Raw genomic sequence first — 18,368 nt, 5'->3', positions numbered from 1 at the left:
AAAGAAAAAAAAACAGTTACTATAGTAAGAAAAAAATCACTTACGTTTATTAAAGAATGCATGTTAACATTGGTTTCAGAAAACTAGGACAAATGAAGTGCAAAACCTTACGGGGAGTGGATTCTGTCAACTTCAGCCGTTCACACAAAGACAGAGGGAGAGGGGAGAAACTGCAGCTCTTGCTACATTACTGAAACTACACCATGAATATCCAGATTTTTTCCTGACGATGCATTACTTAAAAACGCACAAATCTATCAAGACTATGCAGCAATACTCTACGAGTTATGGGCTCCAGCAGGCCACACACAGTAAGAGGATTTGGTTAAGTTGGAGAAACTCTTCTGTCTGAGCGAGCCATCAATCAGGCACCAGCTTGTGTAGGTCGCCAAACAGGAAAAACGGATGTACTTAGTGCGTTTGTGTACACTGCTGTAGTTTTATTAATGGTGTCATTGAAGCTTCTCAACCTGCACCCGAGGAAGGAGATTGCAAGTATTTTGCATGGACAGAATTGTCTTTTTAGCACGAGAAGACCTGCTGACACACATTTATATCAGGCAACAGGAAGAGAAACGTTATGACTTAAATGCACAGTATGTCATCAGCACGTCAGGTGAGCAAATGAAACGCATTATTATCTTGAATAAAATCACAGATTTCGCTGGGTTTGAACATTTGGGATAATGTAAGTACAAAACTCAACAAAATATATGACATAGATCTAGTCATTTATAGACATTTTAATGCAGGAATGTTACATATTACACCTTTAAAGCAAAACTCGGACAATTAGGGAAATGTGCTGAATCGCTTTGTGGTGGAGAGTTAGACAAGAAGATAAACACCACTCTAAGGCTACTGGTAGCTTAGCATGAAGACTGGAAAAAGCCTGGCACTGTCGTCACAAAATCCACCACCATACAAAAATTCAACAGACTAACACACTAAAATGACGGTTTAACAGGAGAGGATTATGCATCGGACTATTTCTTGGCTCTGAGCAGTTCCCAGGCAACCAGCGCAGATCTGTGAAATGTTAAACTGCTCTTTTTACACTTGGGTTTTTGTACAGATAAACTGCTGATTAGTGATGTTTAGAGGTGCAGCTGGAACACTCAACAGAGCCCCTGTTTGCACTCTTTGTGCTAAGACGCTGAATGTAGCTTCATATGTTACGGACAGACGTCGTCTAAGGCAGCTCTCCTCCAGACAGCGGTTAAGCTCATTTCCCCAAATGTCAAACTATTTCTTCGATTACAATGAGCAGTGTCATGGGCCATCAAACATATTCACAACTAATTATTTCACCAGTAGAGCAGGCAGTCCTGAATGAAATATCCACACTTCATCCTTGTTTGACGGCTTTCTGCCAAGAGCTCTGACGTAGAGTAGAAAAAGCAAGCAGACAAGCAAACGCACTGGTCAACACGATGCAACTTTCAGGATCAACGTCAAGTCAGTGGTTTTGACCTCGTCTGTATTACACAGTACAAAACGTCACATTCACACAGTGCACCATGTGCTTCCAACGTCTGGTGAGATTAGCGTTACAGCTCAAATGGGCTGACGTGGATCAGAACTGCACTGGGATCCAAAGGGAAGGCAAAGTTTCACGGATCAATCGCTTCCCTTCAGTTTTCAGTTTTCCTGATCTGATTAGAATTCATATGTATGAGCAGGGAGTGAGCAGCTTTTCAGTGAGTACATAATGCTCCACTGTGCCTACATGCATTACTGTAACATGTCAGTGATATTATTTTTGTATTACAGCTCAATGCTCCCTCGGTGTAGAGGTTTTAAACTTCTGCGAAGGGACTGCGAGAGAATGTTATTTAATCATGCACAACATCGGTCCTAGCGTATTGAATCTGGAAGCTTTGAATGCAGCCAACTTTGATCAAACATCACATAAACACCCAGACAGTTCATATTTACATAGACTTTAAAGAAACCGAGTGCAACAACGTACTTTTTAATTTTTACTAAAGAATATTGGGGCTGCTCAGGGACGTACAGCACAGATCATCTTACAACTTGTTTTCTACAGGTAGTGGAGAATAATGTAAAATTCATTATGTTTAGCGGGAAAGCTTAAGATAGTCAGGATGTCATGTCTGTCTCACCTCACAGTGGCACTCATGCCAACTGTCTCCACTGCTGCACGACTCAAATGCTCACACACAGCAATGATAATAAAAAGCATATTAACCTATTTATTAAGTCCTTTAAAAGCCTAAGATCCTTCCAATTTCTCAGTTAGTGCATTTTGTAGCCATCGAGCGTCATTAAACAGATATCAACCTCGGAAGTGCAATCACTTTTTTGTACATGAATAAACGAGAAATAAACGCCAACGTAGTTGCATAAGAGCCTTATGTACAAGTTCATGTGTAAAACAACGAAAAAGGAATAAACTCTCCAAACTATGTAAACCTAAAAATGAACGTAAACCTAAACTGAAGCAGATCATCCATCGCCTTCAGCGAGATGGCTGGGGATATTAGAAGACAATGAAACAATCAGTACCTATGTAGTGTCCCTTTTGATGTAAGTACCACCAACAGTGGTGTAAAAAACAATTTCAAATCCAAAGACCCATGCACCAGTCTGATCAGAGAAAAGCAGATCTGATGGAGCGCCCATGAGATGTGCTTTTTGGTCCAGGCAACCCCCTGCTAACGTCTTCCACTTTCATTAGAACAAACAACTGGAGATCTAGTAACACAGGGTAAATGGACGTGAACTACAGTCTCTAATATGAGTGTTACAGTACCAGAGTTAGGGTAGGGAGTCATGATGACGCCTTCGGCCAGGGAAAGCTTTCTCTCCTGGGCAGAAGTCGGACCGTGGCCCTGGTCTTGGTGGCTTTATTTTGGGGGGTCCCAGCTGGGACTAGGCCTCAGACTCCAGGTCTTCCTGTCCTGCTCCGTTGGTCGTGTCGCCCGTCTCAGGCTCCAGCAGCAGGAATTTTCCATCGTTGGTTAGAGGCATGTTCTTCATCAGCTGAGCCAGTGCCTCTGGGTCCTTGGTTAAAAAAAAAATAATAAAATCAATCTAAGTAAGAACGACTTTATTTTCTCCTCCTCAAGATGTGACAACACATTTTGAATTTAACTAGCTTGGGACCTTAAAAATGTTAGTAAAATATTGACCAACTCCCTCTAGTGGTTAGAACTCCATTTATTAATATGTCCAATTTGTAGACATTTATGTTTTCACTTTTACTTTGAATACTTTTCTGTTGGTCAGCCACTGAAGAGTTACTGTGATTCAGTGTTGTGAAACTTCTTTTCTATAAAACCAAAGAAATAATATAATTAGAACTTATTACTGGCCCATAGGTAAAACCCTGATGCCAAAAGAGTTGGGATGCTGTGTTAAACAAATAAAACAGAATGTGATAACTTCCCAAACCTTTTTTGACAAATGTTCAATTGAGAACAGTCTACAGACAATATATCTAATGTTTACAAAGATGAACATCTGATTCAAATAAAGTGGCATCATTAACATAACGTCAAACAGAAAATGCAATCAATTTCCCTCTTATGAGAGTAAAAAGGTCAGAAAACTTTATAAAGCGCCTTCTAAAACGAGTTACAAGGTGTTGTCCGATGCACGGTGACTTTCACTTTCCCCTGCCAATTAAAATATTTATTTAAGTGTGTTTATTTTGTCCTTGTTTAGTCCTTTAAAATGAACTTTAAATGCAGTAACTGTTACGACCATACCTTCTTAGCTTCTGTAATGTCCTTCGCCAAACTTATGGTGTAACATATCTGTGAATAAAGACAAGAAAAAACGTCAACATGCATTTATGCATCAGTTTCTCCTTCTTGAAAAAAATGTCTGTTTGTTGTATCAACCTTCTCGCCCTCCGTGTTGCTCTCAAAGACGAAGGCGCTAAACGAAGGCTCTCCCTCCTCATCGCCGTCACTCCAGTCTCTGTCCTCAACCACGAATCCCATGAGCCTCCCGTTCTCTTGGTGAGCTGCAAACTGGCACACCTCTCCAAGCTGGAACTGAGAAATGAGGAGCGTTAAATTAAGTTTTTTTAAAATGTAAAAAAAGTAAAGTAAAAAAGAGAAAATGTTCTCGATCTTATCAAAACTTACGCTTATTCTTGTAACTTGAGTCTGGGGGTCAATCAACCTATTATGAAGACAAAACAGACTTTTACAAGACGATTAAAACACTGCAGTAATACTTCAGCCTTGACATTGAATTTGTCTCTTTTTGTGAGGGAGCATTTGTTGTGAGTCTTTAGCTGTAGAAGGCTTGCACAAGGGGAAAGTTTTTGTGTGAAAAATCAATCATCCGAAGGTTCTTGCTTCAAGGTCTTTTCTCTTTGTACTCTTCAGGAAGTGATCAGGTCCTACTGTTACATCCCGGAGGTCATATGAACAGTCTATAGTGTGTGGTCTACAATGCAAGTCACAAGGTAGTCATCCCCCAAAGCATACCCTGTTTTATCGTCTATTTTACTCTAAATGGGACCATCATTTACTAAATGAAGACCATGCTGTATTGAAGAAGACTTGAAAGTGATGATTGAGACCATAAGTTCATTAGAAAAACATTTACTGAGGCAATAAATCAAGTGAGAAGTGGGACATTTTCTCATAAATTAATTCCAAACCAGCCTATCACATAGTTTTAATTTGGTTTATTTAATCATAAGGACAGTTTTTAACCACAAACCACAAATTTAATTAATTTCTAACTTGTAGCAGAGATTGTGATTAGAAAGATCAGACTATTTTTACAGTTGCAGGGCAACTTTCGCCTTTGTTTGCGTTTTCTGTATATCATTTGCCTCTGTGTTCATGTAGCAGTTAATAAATGTGTGATAAATAAACACCTGAGGTTACTGCTGGTGACCATGAGGTGGGACTCGGTGGTCCTGAAGATGTTGTGGATGGCTCGGGCAGCCAGCACCTGCCTCATGGCCTCGTAGATGACCTCCTGATTGTTGCCACAGCGCACCGCCATTGAGCCCAGGAAGCGCACGGCGAACACTTGCTGCAGGAGGGAGTCTGTGAAAGCATCGTCAGCATCATAAACACCCACAGACAGGAAACAAAAGAAACACGGGAACACAAACATACACACAGTGAGGTTACGCTGAACGCAAACAGCGCTTGGCAAAGAGAAAATGGACCATTAAGTTGAATTTAGAAGAGCAAAGGGGTTACCGTCACTTTCTGTTGAACAGTCATCGTCTGTTTCTCCAAACGGATTTGTGCGTCTGTTAGGAAGGGAGCAAATAATTAATTAATTAATTAATTAATCAATCAAACCCCTGCTTTGAGTCAGTATGAAGCATTCAGCTTCCTGAAAATCATACAACAGCCACTATGAGGCCAACTTTCAGGAAATTAATGTCACCACCCACCAGTACCTCGATCCTGCCTGTCTCACAAACAAACTCGCCCCGGTGGTCCACTCACCTCCCCCCAGCCCTGTTCTGGTCCTGAAACTCGGAGGCCGGCAGCATGATGTCAAACTGAATGGGTGTCCCAGGGGCAATCAGGTCCTCTGATTCCGGAGCAGCCCCCGTCTTCTGGGAACCGCCACTGGCAGTATATATACCTCCTGGCTTTGCTCTGAAACACCCACAAGTCAACTTAAAGGTTGAGTAGGTTCACATTTTTAGCTTAATACAAAACTCGTACGTTACCATATAAATACCATTGAAAACTATCACTGACTAGTTCTAAACTCAACCCTATCCAAGGGGGGGTTCATTCATATGTCCCCAGGGTTATGCTTTTGACCAGAACACCATAGGACAATTAAAGTGTGTTAACAGAATATTGAACGGCTAACTAGCTCTGTATGCACTTGAGAGCAACACACTTGACATCGTACGGAAAGACTGAGGCTGAAGCTAACGTGCTAGGCAAAAGCTACACAGACACATCCTGCACAGCTGATGTGCTAATAAATTTGTTATGAAATGTTCATGAACAGTAGAAGTAGCATTAACATTGGGTTAAATTACTGCTTTATAACGTGTGCTGCTTGAGCTGGAGCACAAAATACACAGTTTAAAAAAAATATTCAGAAAGTAGCACATACACAAGTTTTGAAGAAGGGAAAATATTTCACATGCTTGATTGGCTCACGTCACAATCTATCACATAAACATAAAATAAGGGAAATCTGAGTATTTTGTCCTCCTTGACTGGAAAAACTGAGATGCCATGTGCTACCATTTTATATTATTAAGAATATTTTCACTGTATTTTAGGGTTTAGCACTCCACTGAGAATCCCACTGTTGAAGCACAACCTCCTTTTTTGGTTTAATCTGTTCACTACACTTTTGCTCTGGAGTTTTTTGTTTTGGAAATACTGAAAAAACAAACCCCCACTTCAGCTATATATGGAGTATTGCTCTTATTAGAGGCCCGTATACACCGCTTCAACATACTCAGAAATTCAGAGTGTGACAGACTTGCAGTGCCATGCCTAGTTACTGTTGCTAAGCTGTAATTGGACAGTCACTGCTTGGGGAGGGGTTCAGTGAAAGGCCAGATTAGCTGAAAAGAAAAAAAAAATGCAGACTGTCCTATCAGTTCTATGATCCAAACATCCTCAGTAATCACAGGTTGACATTTTGCTTCTCCTTCCCTCCAGAACGAAACTGAAATCAAGCCAAAACCACCGTCACGTCATACACCAAGAAGACATACATGCAGGGGAAGATGTCATGTTTAAAGTGTTACACAGACGCAACAATTAACTAGTATTTCACGATAAATACTGACATAAATAAATAATTTATCAAAAGGATGGTAGAGATCAGTCCTTAATTTTCAAAATTATAAGCCATGATTAAGTCTTTAATGATGCAGTATGTAGTGTGATAAATAAACAAGCAGCGTGCCTGACCTGTCAGGGTTGGGCGAGCCTTCTGGTCTTTTCTCAAAGCTGGTGATGGGGGTGACCGCCTGGATGGCGGTTTGGTTCAGTCTGATAGCCACGGCCTAAAAACAAGAAACAGGGAAACTGCATCATCCATGTGTCAGCAGGTGGATCAGTTCTAAACCAGAGCAATGTGTACATGTATATAAAATGCTTCAAAAGTGCACAAACTCCCAAACTAGACTGTACTGCACTACCCAGCTTTTCATGCAAATCTCAATTATATGCTTGGTATGTGCTTACGAATATGTTTATTCTGAATTTGATGCAACATGTTTGGGTTGAGACAGGAGCAACAAAAGACTGGGAAAGTTGTGGAACTCTCCAAAAACACCTGTTTGGAACATTCCACAGGTAAAGCGGTTGATTGGTAACAGGTGATAGTATCATGATTGGGTATGAAAGGGGCATCCTGGAAAGGCTCAGTGGTTCATAAGCGAGGATGGAGCGAGTCTCACCACTCTGTGAACATGATTGTATAAAGGATGTTACTACATGAGCTCAGGAACACTTTGTAAGAACGTAAACAGGAAGTTTGCAAATGATTGCTTATGTTTTTATTTATGTTTTTGGAATCAGGTTGTACCAAGTGATATTCATGTAGGGAAAATACACAAGTGAAAGAGTAGTTTCAGACACAGATATCGTCCCTCCTGCAAACATCCAAGATTCTGGGATTGCAAAGCAGTAAAGGCAACAACAGCTGTGAGACACTTCAGAGAAAGGAGGGAGGGGGCCTACGTGACAGCACTGGAACAACTCCATTACATTTTATGTCTCTTAAACAGAAAATAAATCCCTCATATTATGTGTTAAAGAGGTGGAACAACAGATCACTGTCTGATAAAATAACACAGATGATGCTCTAACAACCAAGATCAATGAAATGTTTCTGATTTAGAGTTAGGATTCTTAGATGTTTGATTTGGTTGGTGTGTTTTCTAATTGGAAGTGTGTGTGTGAGTATGATGCTGTGTGGGAGTGTGCATTACCTCTGGGTTGTCAGTCAGGTAGATCTGTCTGGATATGTTGTTCACAGTGCAAATCCACTGAGAAAGAAACACAGAGATCCACATTAGGACTTCCTCTAGCTCAGACACAAGCCGCCTGAAATCACTTGACTGATACCAGCTGTGACAGGCCAGTCACATGTGTCCAAGCACAAAACCAAATATGAAAACCCCACAAATGAGTCTCGACAGCTCTGCCATTGTTCTATGACTGAGGCTAGATACGTTTGGGATGAAGATGTAACTCAATACGGAAGATCAAGCACAGCTATTTGAACGGCCTCTTTTGCACTTACTTCTTCATATTCCCTTTTGCTCTCAGCTTGTAGAATCATTGACCTGGAGGCATCAACAGCAAGGGAGAGAATTAAAAAAAATACAGCCAATATCTCATACATGTTTGATGTTCTCATTGTTGGATGTGTAGAAAAGTGTTAATACGTTTTGCCTGAGGGGGAGGTTATCTGAAAACAGTAGCGTCTGTCCTCGCACTCCACAGCCATGACGGAGCTGTTGTCCAGGTCCAGCACCATGCCCCCCGCCACCGCCCCGCGCGGCTGACACATGAGGTTCCCTCCCTGGGTGAAGAAGTACAGTCGGTCCCAGGCTGTGGTCACAAGGCCTGTTTTACTGGAGCACAGAAAAGAATGGGCAAAAAGAGCGGATAAAGGTCAGCGCGAAAGGATGAGATTTTGAAATACCTACAAAAAGCTTTGGCTGCCACGAGTGAATAATGGAAAGTTTAATGAGTGACGAGCGAGAAGGTCAAGGATTTAAGGCTGGATGTGACGGAAATTCCTAGCTCACATCTGGCTTACAAATGAGCGTAGCAAAAATACAGATATGCCAGAAGTATCTGTTAAGTCCTTTCCCCTCTTACAAGTTTAGTGAAGGACACAACGCTTAATTAGGATTTGAAAAGAGAAATATCTTGTGAAGTTATGGGCCAGTTGTTGAAGTGAAATATATTTGTCTCATGTTCTCTATCAGTTCTTCTTAAATGATGCTGTTGTCTCTCTTCGAGGAGGCATTCCATTTTAAAAGAAACTGATGAAAGACATTTTCATTCGTACACTGAAGCCCTCTGCTGCAGGTCATTATGATATTAGCATTAGTTCTGTTCAAATAAATACTCGTTATAAATACTCCTCTTCTATTGTGGACCCACTAATTGTCCAGGGCAAGGCTGCAAAAAAACTGTTTCCCTTTGAGGGTGAAAACTGAAACTTAATGGTGGGCTACGAGCCAAAAGCAAGCACCTATTGTAATGTATTGTTTTGATGTAAAATAGTACAAAGTTCCCTTAATTGACTGACTTCCTGCACAAAGTGTCACTCTGCCCACTGCGCTCAGATTATAATGAATAATTAACACTTATGGATCCTACATATTTAAATATAATTTTTACCTCACAAAAGCTAAAATAGCATTTTTATAGCCCTGGTACAGAGACTGATGTTTATATTTAATTCAAAATTGCAATTAAGAAATATAAATTACAATATAAAGTTTTATTTTTCTGCATTTAAAAGCAGCTGCGATGACTCAGAGGGTGTTGAAATAGCATGAACCAAAAGTGCAGTCCAAGTCAGTGCTAACGTTTGCAAGCTTAGCTAATTAACTAAAGCTTTTAATACAGCGAATCGTCTAGATACATCTTTATGGCCAACACGTACAATACCACTGGTTACACAGTACACTCATGATCTTGATCAATATGCTTCTGTTCATAAATGATAAATCCAGAAGGGCGATTCAAAGACAATTGTTCTTTCTTATTTATATCAGTTATGTTACATACAGTCTTATCAGTGATAATAGAGTTTGTCAGTAATAACTGATCATTATGAAATGTATGTGGTGCGGTTAACAACATTCCTCAGTGTAATCATTCATGAAAAGTTGAAATGGAAATGTCACATTCAATTAGTCTGTAGAAAAGAACAACTACTACAGTCTCATATATATTTGTATATGGTAATATTACTTATTGTAATATTTTCAAACCTCCGTTTTTCCCCACGATTTTTAACATAAACAGAAATTATTCACATGTCAATGGTTGAGGTATCCTCAATACTTTTTTCTTTGTTTGCTTTTATGGTTTCTGTGCATCTAAATAATAAAAAATAAATCACAATGTAATTTACCTCTGACTCATTCAAAGCAACATGTGCATGACTCATATGAACTGCTCATCTGTAAGACTTCCTCTTGTACACTCTGTTTAAAAAATATTCCCAAATAAATTTCCTTTGATTAATATGGAAGTGTGGGGCTCATGCTGCCGTGGGTGACTCAGACCCCTTGATATTGAGAAACCGAAAAAGCAAATGCTCTCTGGACTCGGCTCCATTTGACAAGCGTTTGAGGCTGCTGGCAGTGTGTGTCATTAAACAGAATGGCATTCTGTGGAAACCTTTTCTCTGGTGTCACAGACATTTGTCAAAGACTTTGGATGTATATGAGGGAGAGACAGAGTTTGACAGCTCTGACATTTCACTAAATCACATTGCGGGCTACGCTACAGTTCTACCCCCTGAAGCCATTAAGGAAGTTTCCCTTCTCATACATTCACTCGGCAATAAGCTGACAGCGCATGCTGTCAACATGTTACCTGACCCGCCGTCTGCTGTGACAGATTTATTCATTTTAGTGTGTTCATGCATTTTTGGAGCAAAACTCTGTTGTTATTTAGAGAGTCGCCCAATGTAGCTGCTGTTTATGGATTGCACCAGACTTCATTCTCTCAGTAAATATTGAAATGTCACATACTTGCAGAATGAAGACAGACTAGAAGCTTGTTCCTCAGCTGTTCGGTTTTTCCCGAGACACCCCTTAACACATTGACTAGCACGGAACGCTACATGAATAGGAAGTGTCCTTGGGTTTAAGACAGGGCCATAATGAGTGTAATTAATCTTACTTCCTAATGTTGAGGTAGCCAGCCTTCTGGATAAGTGTGCGATTGACGGGCTCAGTGTCCTTATCTGGCATATAGACAGTGTCCTCCACAGACAGAAGCTCCCTCTGAGACCCACGCATGATCTCCGCCTCCGCATCCAGCTGGGCCTGGATGCTAGACAGGAAAAAAGTTTTAATACAGGCCAAATCCAGCAAAACCAAACTTTCAGAAAATTACACAACAAGCCACAGAAATTAATACTATTTCTACCAAAGTCATGGTTCATCATATGCTGTACACATGAAAATGAATAGTGAGATGAGTCTTTACTTTTGCGTCATGTTGGACACAGAGGAGAGAAACATGTCCATCTTCTTTGACACCTGCTCAATGCCTTTCTTGAAGAAGCTGATCTGAGAGATTAGAAATAATGATGAGCAAATAAGTTTCTATTTTGTTTATTTTTACAGTCACGATTTTATGTCAGATAATAATCACTTGGTCATATGGCTGCAACTAACGATTACTTAAATTCTGAATTAATTTGCCCTTTATCTTCTTGATAACTCGATTTGTCTGTAAAATATCAAAAAAGAGTGAAAAATACTCTATGGGATGCTGTCTTTGTACTGTTTTCAATGGAATATATGTCATAAAGGATTAGCATATGATCACATTCTGTTTTATTTTGCACAGCGTTCCAACATGCTTCCAAGCTTCAGCCTTTGGTTCTAAAGATAAAATGTTTGCGTTATCCCAGCAGTTTATATTACACAGGCACATTTCACAACAACAACTGTAAACTAAATCAGTTCCAGTGATGAAATTGCATGTCATTTCGTGGGCCCACAGCTGCTCAGTACCTGTGCCTGTGTGTAGCCTAGCATAGGTTCGAGCATAGCTATTCTCTTGCGATACTGCAGGGCGTTGAGGGCGCAGTAATACTGCAGTGAGGCCTGGTGCTGCTTCCTTCTAGTGTAGGCCACCTCCTTCACCAAGTCCGACTTCAGCTGTCCGGACAGGAGAGGGTTAAACATGCAAATATATCTACACACACGTGTCCAGCATAAACTCACTATCAAGCTCTGCACACACGCTCATGAATATGCTAACACTCACTCTCACACACATACAAATAAGCAACACAGTCGCACTATCTTGTACGTCCAAGAAGACATGGCAAGACATTCAACAGAAACAAATAGCACGGGAATCTTATCTCTGCAGCCATTATAGTGCATGATGCTGTTACAGTCTTACTACAGCAGTAGGGCCTGGCAGTAGACGAATACTTAATTCCATCTATTTGTATTTCAAGTAATTATAAAACACTCCCACTGCATTACCAGGGCATTAGTGCACTGCAAGGCCTTTTAAAGCTTGTGAAGAGTGGGGAAAAAGCTTCATCAGTGAAGCTGATAAAGCACTTCCTGAGTCACTCTACCTTCTCATTCTCCTTCTTCTTGGGCAATCGGCTGTATTTGACCATAGCTGCCTCATGCTCTGCGGGAGAGGACAGAAAGGACATGAGGTTCAGATAGTCACTGCAGGCTGTAATTGTTTTCTGAAATAGGTTGGGATTTGTACGTACCATCAGTGGCGATGCCAAATATTTCCTTCAGTGTGCTTATCTCTGAAACATTCAATTTAAAGCAAGTTTTGTTAGAATATCTAAAATAGATCCACATCTGTAAAAATTAAATTTTCACTTTAAGTGAAAAAAGTAACAAAAATGGTTGTACAATCTGAATCCTTTATGCTTTAGAATTATTAATGTACATCATGTATTGAAATGCATGTTTTATTCTCCTTGTAGAATATTTAAAAGATGAAGATCTTAACTTTAATATTCTAAACATAATTACAGAGAAAAACTGTAATGTGTTATGATGGGGTCTGGTGACCTTGGAGTCTGAGCATGAACTGCTGGTTAGGGGCCTCTGTTGCAGCCATCTGTCATGTCTCTACTGTCAACTTGGTTAATAAAGGCATAAAACATAATATGAAATGCATTTGTACGTGTGTGCGGTCCTACCTGTGAGGTCTTTCTCTCGGAACTGGATCAGTGGGAAAACCATGCTGTCAGCCATCTGGTTGGCTAGCTCAGAGTGGAGCGAGTTCAGCTGGACCACACAAAACAGATTATACAAAAATATCAGGCGCTGCACATGAACACAAACAGAAAATGTACCCTCGCCAAACATCTTGAGGGATTTCAGTTCATTTTACTATGCACAGTGACATTTGCTGCCAGTTATTCCTGCAGCAATCTGGAAAGTAACATTTTCAGTGAAATGGGTGCAAACTGCAGACAATGCCTCTGCTACATCACAAAAGGCCCATATTGTGGAACAGTACATTTTGTGAAGAGAATAATAAAACCTTGGAAACAGGGCCACATATTGCACAAACAAGCAAGTCCTGCTATAATTCTCTATGCTTATCAGCAAGTTACACTTCAACATCTAACAAGCCGACATCCAGTTCAATCTGAACAATTTAGCAAGTGCTAAAGTTCACAGTGTTAGGTGCAGTAGTGGGTCTAAATCTCACTGTGAAATAAGTTCTCCTCTGCAATTGATGAGGTAAAGGTCAAGCAAACAATCAACCTCCGTCCTCTGAGCACATGTGTGTGTGTGTGTGTGTGTGCACGAGTGTGTCCTGAATCCTTTTGAGTGCTGACTGGGCAGGCTTGTGGACCCCCATGGCTGACAGTGAAAGGCCCATCTGTTTTGTCTATATACCTGAGCCTACACACCCATCCTTCATCCGTTCATTCAACCACCCACCCACTGCTGCCTCCCTCCACCCACCCATCCGGCACAATATGCATCATATCCACCCCACCATTCCCCTCTTAGCTGCAGTTCCGGCCTTACTGGAAGGATAATCCTCCGGTCTTTTCATTGAGGTCATTTTCACCAGTGTGCTCTGGGAGCACAGGTGCAATATCCTTTGTAACATGATAAAGAACCAACCACAGAGTGAATGCGCAGCAGTCTATCGTCCCTCTCCTCTGCTATGAGTGCACACACACACACACGCACGCACGCACGGACGCACGCACGCACGCACGCACGCACACATACACAAATAAATATACACACATAAAACAACAAAACTGCAAACACAGGTCTCACCTCCCCTACAGTTTTGGCGAAGTTCTGCAGCGTGGTGATTACCTCTTCATCACCTTTTCCAAGGGCAAAATTCTAGACAGAAGAAGAAGAAGGGGGGAGGTGGCAAGTTGAAACCATGAACTGCATAATGCATAGATCTAGTATAGGCTACACTGAGGGCTAAGAGGGATTTCTGGCACATCACTTTCATGGAACAAGGCCAAAGATGCTAATACCTCATGCTAAGATGCTGAATTTTAAGCCTTGTTTAAAGTTAAAAAGTGCATAAAAAGTGAAGATTTTTTTTCTATCCAACACCCACTCTGCAATCTAGAATGTGCTCCTACAAACTCAACTGATCGACACATCTTTCTTTTACAGCATGATCTAATAGACCTGCTGTGTCGACCTCAGCAACTGCTGATAGTGTTAGTTCTTAGCTGCATAAAATGGGACTGCATGATAGAATACAAACAGAGATGCCCTTCTACTTTATGGTCCTTTCAGGAGAATTCACAAAGACACACATGCAAAGATGAGGTGTGGCAGATACATGCAAACTCATGCATGGAAAACAAAGGAAAGGTCAGATAAAAGTGATAATACTGCTGGGTGCGTCTCCACAAGCCATCCTGGCAGTGCTCTAAATATACATACAGTACATATAAGTGCTGTAGCACACTAGTAGCATTACTCAAATTGTTTCCCCCAAACCAACTATGAGAATACATGTGGGATTAAGTCACAAACATGGTCAAGACCCCGGTTTCAGGATTATGGAGGATATAATTAAATTAAATTAAGATATACAGTAAATATTCATCAAATGCTAAAATGTATGTGTGTATATATATATATATATATATATATATATATTTCAATATTGATGGTAGTACAAAAATGTAAAAAAGAGATGTAATGTAGACCTCTGTAGCAGCTTTGTATTACAATGCACTAAATACAACTAAATCATTTTACTTAGTTTTAGTTGCATCTTTACTACAAAGTACTGCAAAAAAAAAAAAAAAAAAAGGCTGCAGCACACTTGATGCATCACTAGTTGACGCTCCATAAGCTCATTGCTGACTAGTCTAACAAGGATATCAACCATTTTCAGCAACTATTCTCTTATCCTATCTGGACTGTAGAGACTGAACAGTCAGAGAACAATGTTCAGAGAAAGAAAAATAAACGAAAGAAAATAAACCTGAAACAATAAAAGTGAGGGGGCATGCACCCCCATCCCCAGAGTAAATTGTGACCTTGACCTGGGTACCCAAACTTACTTTCTTCTCATATTCCAGAAGCTGCTGCGAGAGCTGCTCTGTGGCCAATCCCATCTCACTCTGTGAGAGACAGATGGAGGGAAAAGCAAACTGTTAGTAGGCATTTGTTCGCAGCTTCTACATTTGTCATCAGCCCTTGAAAGATAAAAGGAAGCAAATGGACAGCAGGTGAATCAGAGTTCAAATGAAAATTGCTCTGAAAAAGCACAAGGTGATGTGGTCGTATAAATGTCAAATCTACCAGTGAAATAACATGTTTCATAAGTTGTGTATGTTTTCCGGAGAAAATTGAAGCATTAATTGTTCAACATGTGAGCATGTTGTTTAATGAGGCACCGTCGTACAGAGAACAAAGCAAAACCATCTACAGCCTGACAGCACAAGAAGCCACTCACTGCATCTCACACATGGAAAATATGTGTTTTATGTTCTGGATTGGCATTTGTGAAGTCTAAAAGACTCATGCAACATCCTCCAAATCAAGATGATGCTCTGTTATAGATTAATAATGCAAATGTTTTACCCATAATCATCTTCAATCAGGCGATCAGCAAATAAAATGATGCTTTCTGTCCGGCTGTAAAGACTACACATAGCGTACTCCTCATTTTCTTGTGTTTGAACATGTGTGGCGTGCTGTTTCACAAACCACCTAAGGGAACAGAGTCCACGTATGTGCGTCTGTTTGTGTTTTGTTTTGTACCTGGGCTCCAAACACCCGCTGCAACGATTGTAGCAGCTGGTTGGTGTAGTTCGTAAGCATCCCAGCATCTTCCTCAAACACACTGAGCAGGGAGCGAGTCTGTGGGACAAGATTAACACGCTATTTTAATCAACATGGCAAAGGGATGAACAGGTGAGATGAATGCTAGATAATTGTAAACAGTGCAGAAACACATTTTCTATCAAACAATCGGCAGACAATTAACTATCAAAGGATAGGTTAATAGTGACTGCGGATTTTTTTTGTCCATCATCACTTACAATGGAAGCTTACATTAAGAGGGGATCTTTAAATGGGCAGTATGAACAGCAGCAATGATTACAGCAAGCAAAATGCTTTCAGTGTTGATATATATATATATATATATATATATGGGCACTATTGTTTACACCTTAGTATTGTATAGTAGATTTGAAAAATTGTGAACAAATGCTTTAACTATTTCGACAGAATAACTGGTTTCAGAATTTCCAAAAGAAAAAATGCCAAACATTCTCTGGCATCTGCCTCTCAAACATGAAGATTTGCTGCTTTGTTGTCATGTGTTACTAAACTGAATATCTTTGGGATTTTATACTGGTGGTCAGGGGGAAAAAAAAAACAATTTGAAGATGTCCTCCAAGGTTCTGGAGGACATCTATATATATATATATATATATATATATATATATATATATATATATATATATATATATATATATATATACACACACATGTCACAGACATGTCATAGACATGTATATCCTGCACATACAATGTATATTCTGCACATACAATATGCATTTTTCACTACTTTTTTTTACTTTTTATTGAAAAAAGAATTACTCTAATATCTTAATCATCAGGAAAATACCTGATTAAAAATGAAAATAATAGTTGCAGCACAAACTGTAAATACTTGTCTTGGGCCAACACTAGCTACAAAAGGAGTTTGAACATTTGTTTTACCATAAGGGAAAATCAAATGGGTGTGTTTATTACATCAGGAGGTGGGCATATTGTAATTGTTGTGTCAAATGTACTTTATCCAGTGGTTTGGACAGCACAACAACTGAATGTTAAACATATGAGGTACCTTGGTTGAGAGCAAATGAAAACAACTTGAATCAGGTTATAAGAGATGTACAAGAACACTTGTAAGTAGAGAGACACTGAGTGAAAGAAAATACGATAGCTGCAGTACGCAGAGGCAAATTGAAGAGCTGCTTTGAACTAAAAGTACATGCAAGATGATTTTACTACACTGACTATGCAAACTCAGAGAATCCTGTCTGGGTGTAGTTTGTCCCATAAACAGGTGCAGCAAGGCAGGGCAGATATAGCAGAGAGGAACACACCCATCGGCTAAAGTCTGTTTACGATTCACTCCGGCTGACTTTCGCCAAAGAAGGATTGTGAGCCATTTCACACCAAGAAGAAATCATCTGGAATACTGTCAACTTCGGCTGTGTTTACACTTCACTGTAGAGAGGACCAGGCCCAATTCTTGACAGGAGAAACTGCATTTTGAAGGAGGCAAAGAGAGAAATGACCCTCCAGCATGGGTTGCACTTAAGCAGAACCACGAAAGAGGTCAGCCCTGTGCTGGGAAAGAGTGATGCAACAGAAAATACAGGCTTCATTAGATGTACATAGCCTGTCCAGTATTTGGCCCCACTATGACTTATATCCTGACATGAGCCCAAGGACTTATTGAAAAACTTTCACATTGTTTTCAGACCTATAAGCATCGAACAACGTATGGTATTCACATGTGACAGCTACCACTGCTGTCCTGTTGCAGACTATTGACTAATTCCAAGGGAGTCCGATAATGGAAACCCCTCCCACATCCTGTGAATCAGGCCCAGTTCTGCTCTAGAATGGGGTCGAGCCCCAAAATCCAACTTCACACGACACTGGAAAATAAAAAGATTGCAGGGCAATGATTCCTGTTGAGCTATGGTCGTGACATTTTCCATGGTGGTATGAGTCTGGATGTATATCAGAATATCACCTCTGACAGAGAGTGGAGCCCTGTGACGAGCGTTAGCTTTGTAAATACACCAGAAACACACAAATGCCGATAATTGACTAGCTGTATAAACTACAACATAGTTCACAGCGGGAAGGCACAGCCACTAATGACAGAGGATTACATTCCCACAACAATGTGGCAACTGGGAGCTGTCATCGACCAGTGCAAACAGCCTACAACGGGAACAAGATAATGCCTGGGCTAGTGAGCTAACTTCGTCGCTCGTAACGTCTTTTTACATGACAGCTGTGTCTTTAAACGTGACATGAGCCACACAGGCCTACCTGAGGACTGTCCTGCAAAGCCTCCTCCAGGAGCAGTTTGTGATGTACGGCCGGCATCTTGTTAGCGGTGAGAGAATGGGAGCTTGAATTA

The 18,368-nt window shown here is 40.4% G+C and overlaps 1 protein-coding gene across 1 annotated transcript; it reads right to left on the bottom strand.

Annotated features, from left to right (window-relative positions):
* Positions 1-25: 25 nt before the first annotated feature.
* Positions 26-18,368, bottom strand: appl2 (adaptor protein, phosphotyrosine interaction, PH domain and leucine zipper containing 2). Its single transcript, XM_041938436.1, has 21 exons — positions 18,278-18,368; positions 15,956-16,054; positions 15,253-15,312; positions 13,988-14,059; positions 12,883-12,970; positions 12,439-12,480; positions 12,292-12,350; positions 11,711-11,857; positions 11,178-11,260; positions 10,869-11,021; positions 8,384-8,572; positions 8,239-8,281; positions 7,925-7,981; positions 6,900-6,994; positions 5,454-5,609; positions 5,199-5,251; positions 4,865-5,039; positions 4,119-4,155; positions 3,870-4,025; positions 3,735-3,782; positions 26-3,027 (listed from the first exon to the last, which is right to left on the bottom strand). Exons 1-21 carry the CDS (start codon positions 18,332-18,334, stop codon positions 2,896-2,898), a joined length of 2,001 nt encoding a protein of 666 aa, XP_041794370.1. The 5' UTR covers positions 18,335-18,368; the 3' UTR covers positions 26-2,895.

This window comes from Chelmon rostratus, chromosome 6 (assembly GCF_017976325.1).
Source record: "Chelmon rostratus isolate fCheRos1 chromosome 6, fCheRos1.pri, whole genome shotgun sequence".
NCBI lineage: Eukaryota > Metazoa > Chordata > Actinopteri > Chaetodontiformes > Chaetodontidae > Chelmon > Chelmon rostratus.
This window is presented reverse-complemented; position numbering and strand designations above follow the sequence as displayed.

Bases quoted from the DNA above. Each gene is read 5' to 3' on its own strand.
- appl2 (XM_041938436.1), bottom strand. From the start codon at position 18,334: ATGCCGGCCGTACATCACAAACTGCTCCTGGAGGAGGCTTTGCAGGAC. The intron at 12,971-13,987 runs GTGAGACCTGTG...TGTGTGGTCCAG, and splicing joins TCGCCAAAACTGTAGGGGAG to CTGAACTCGCTCCACTCTGA. The intron at 3,028-3,734 runs GTATGGTCGTAA...TTTTTAACCAAG, and splicing joins ACATTACAGAAGCTAAGAAG to GACCCAGAGGCACTGGCTCA.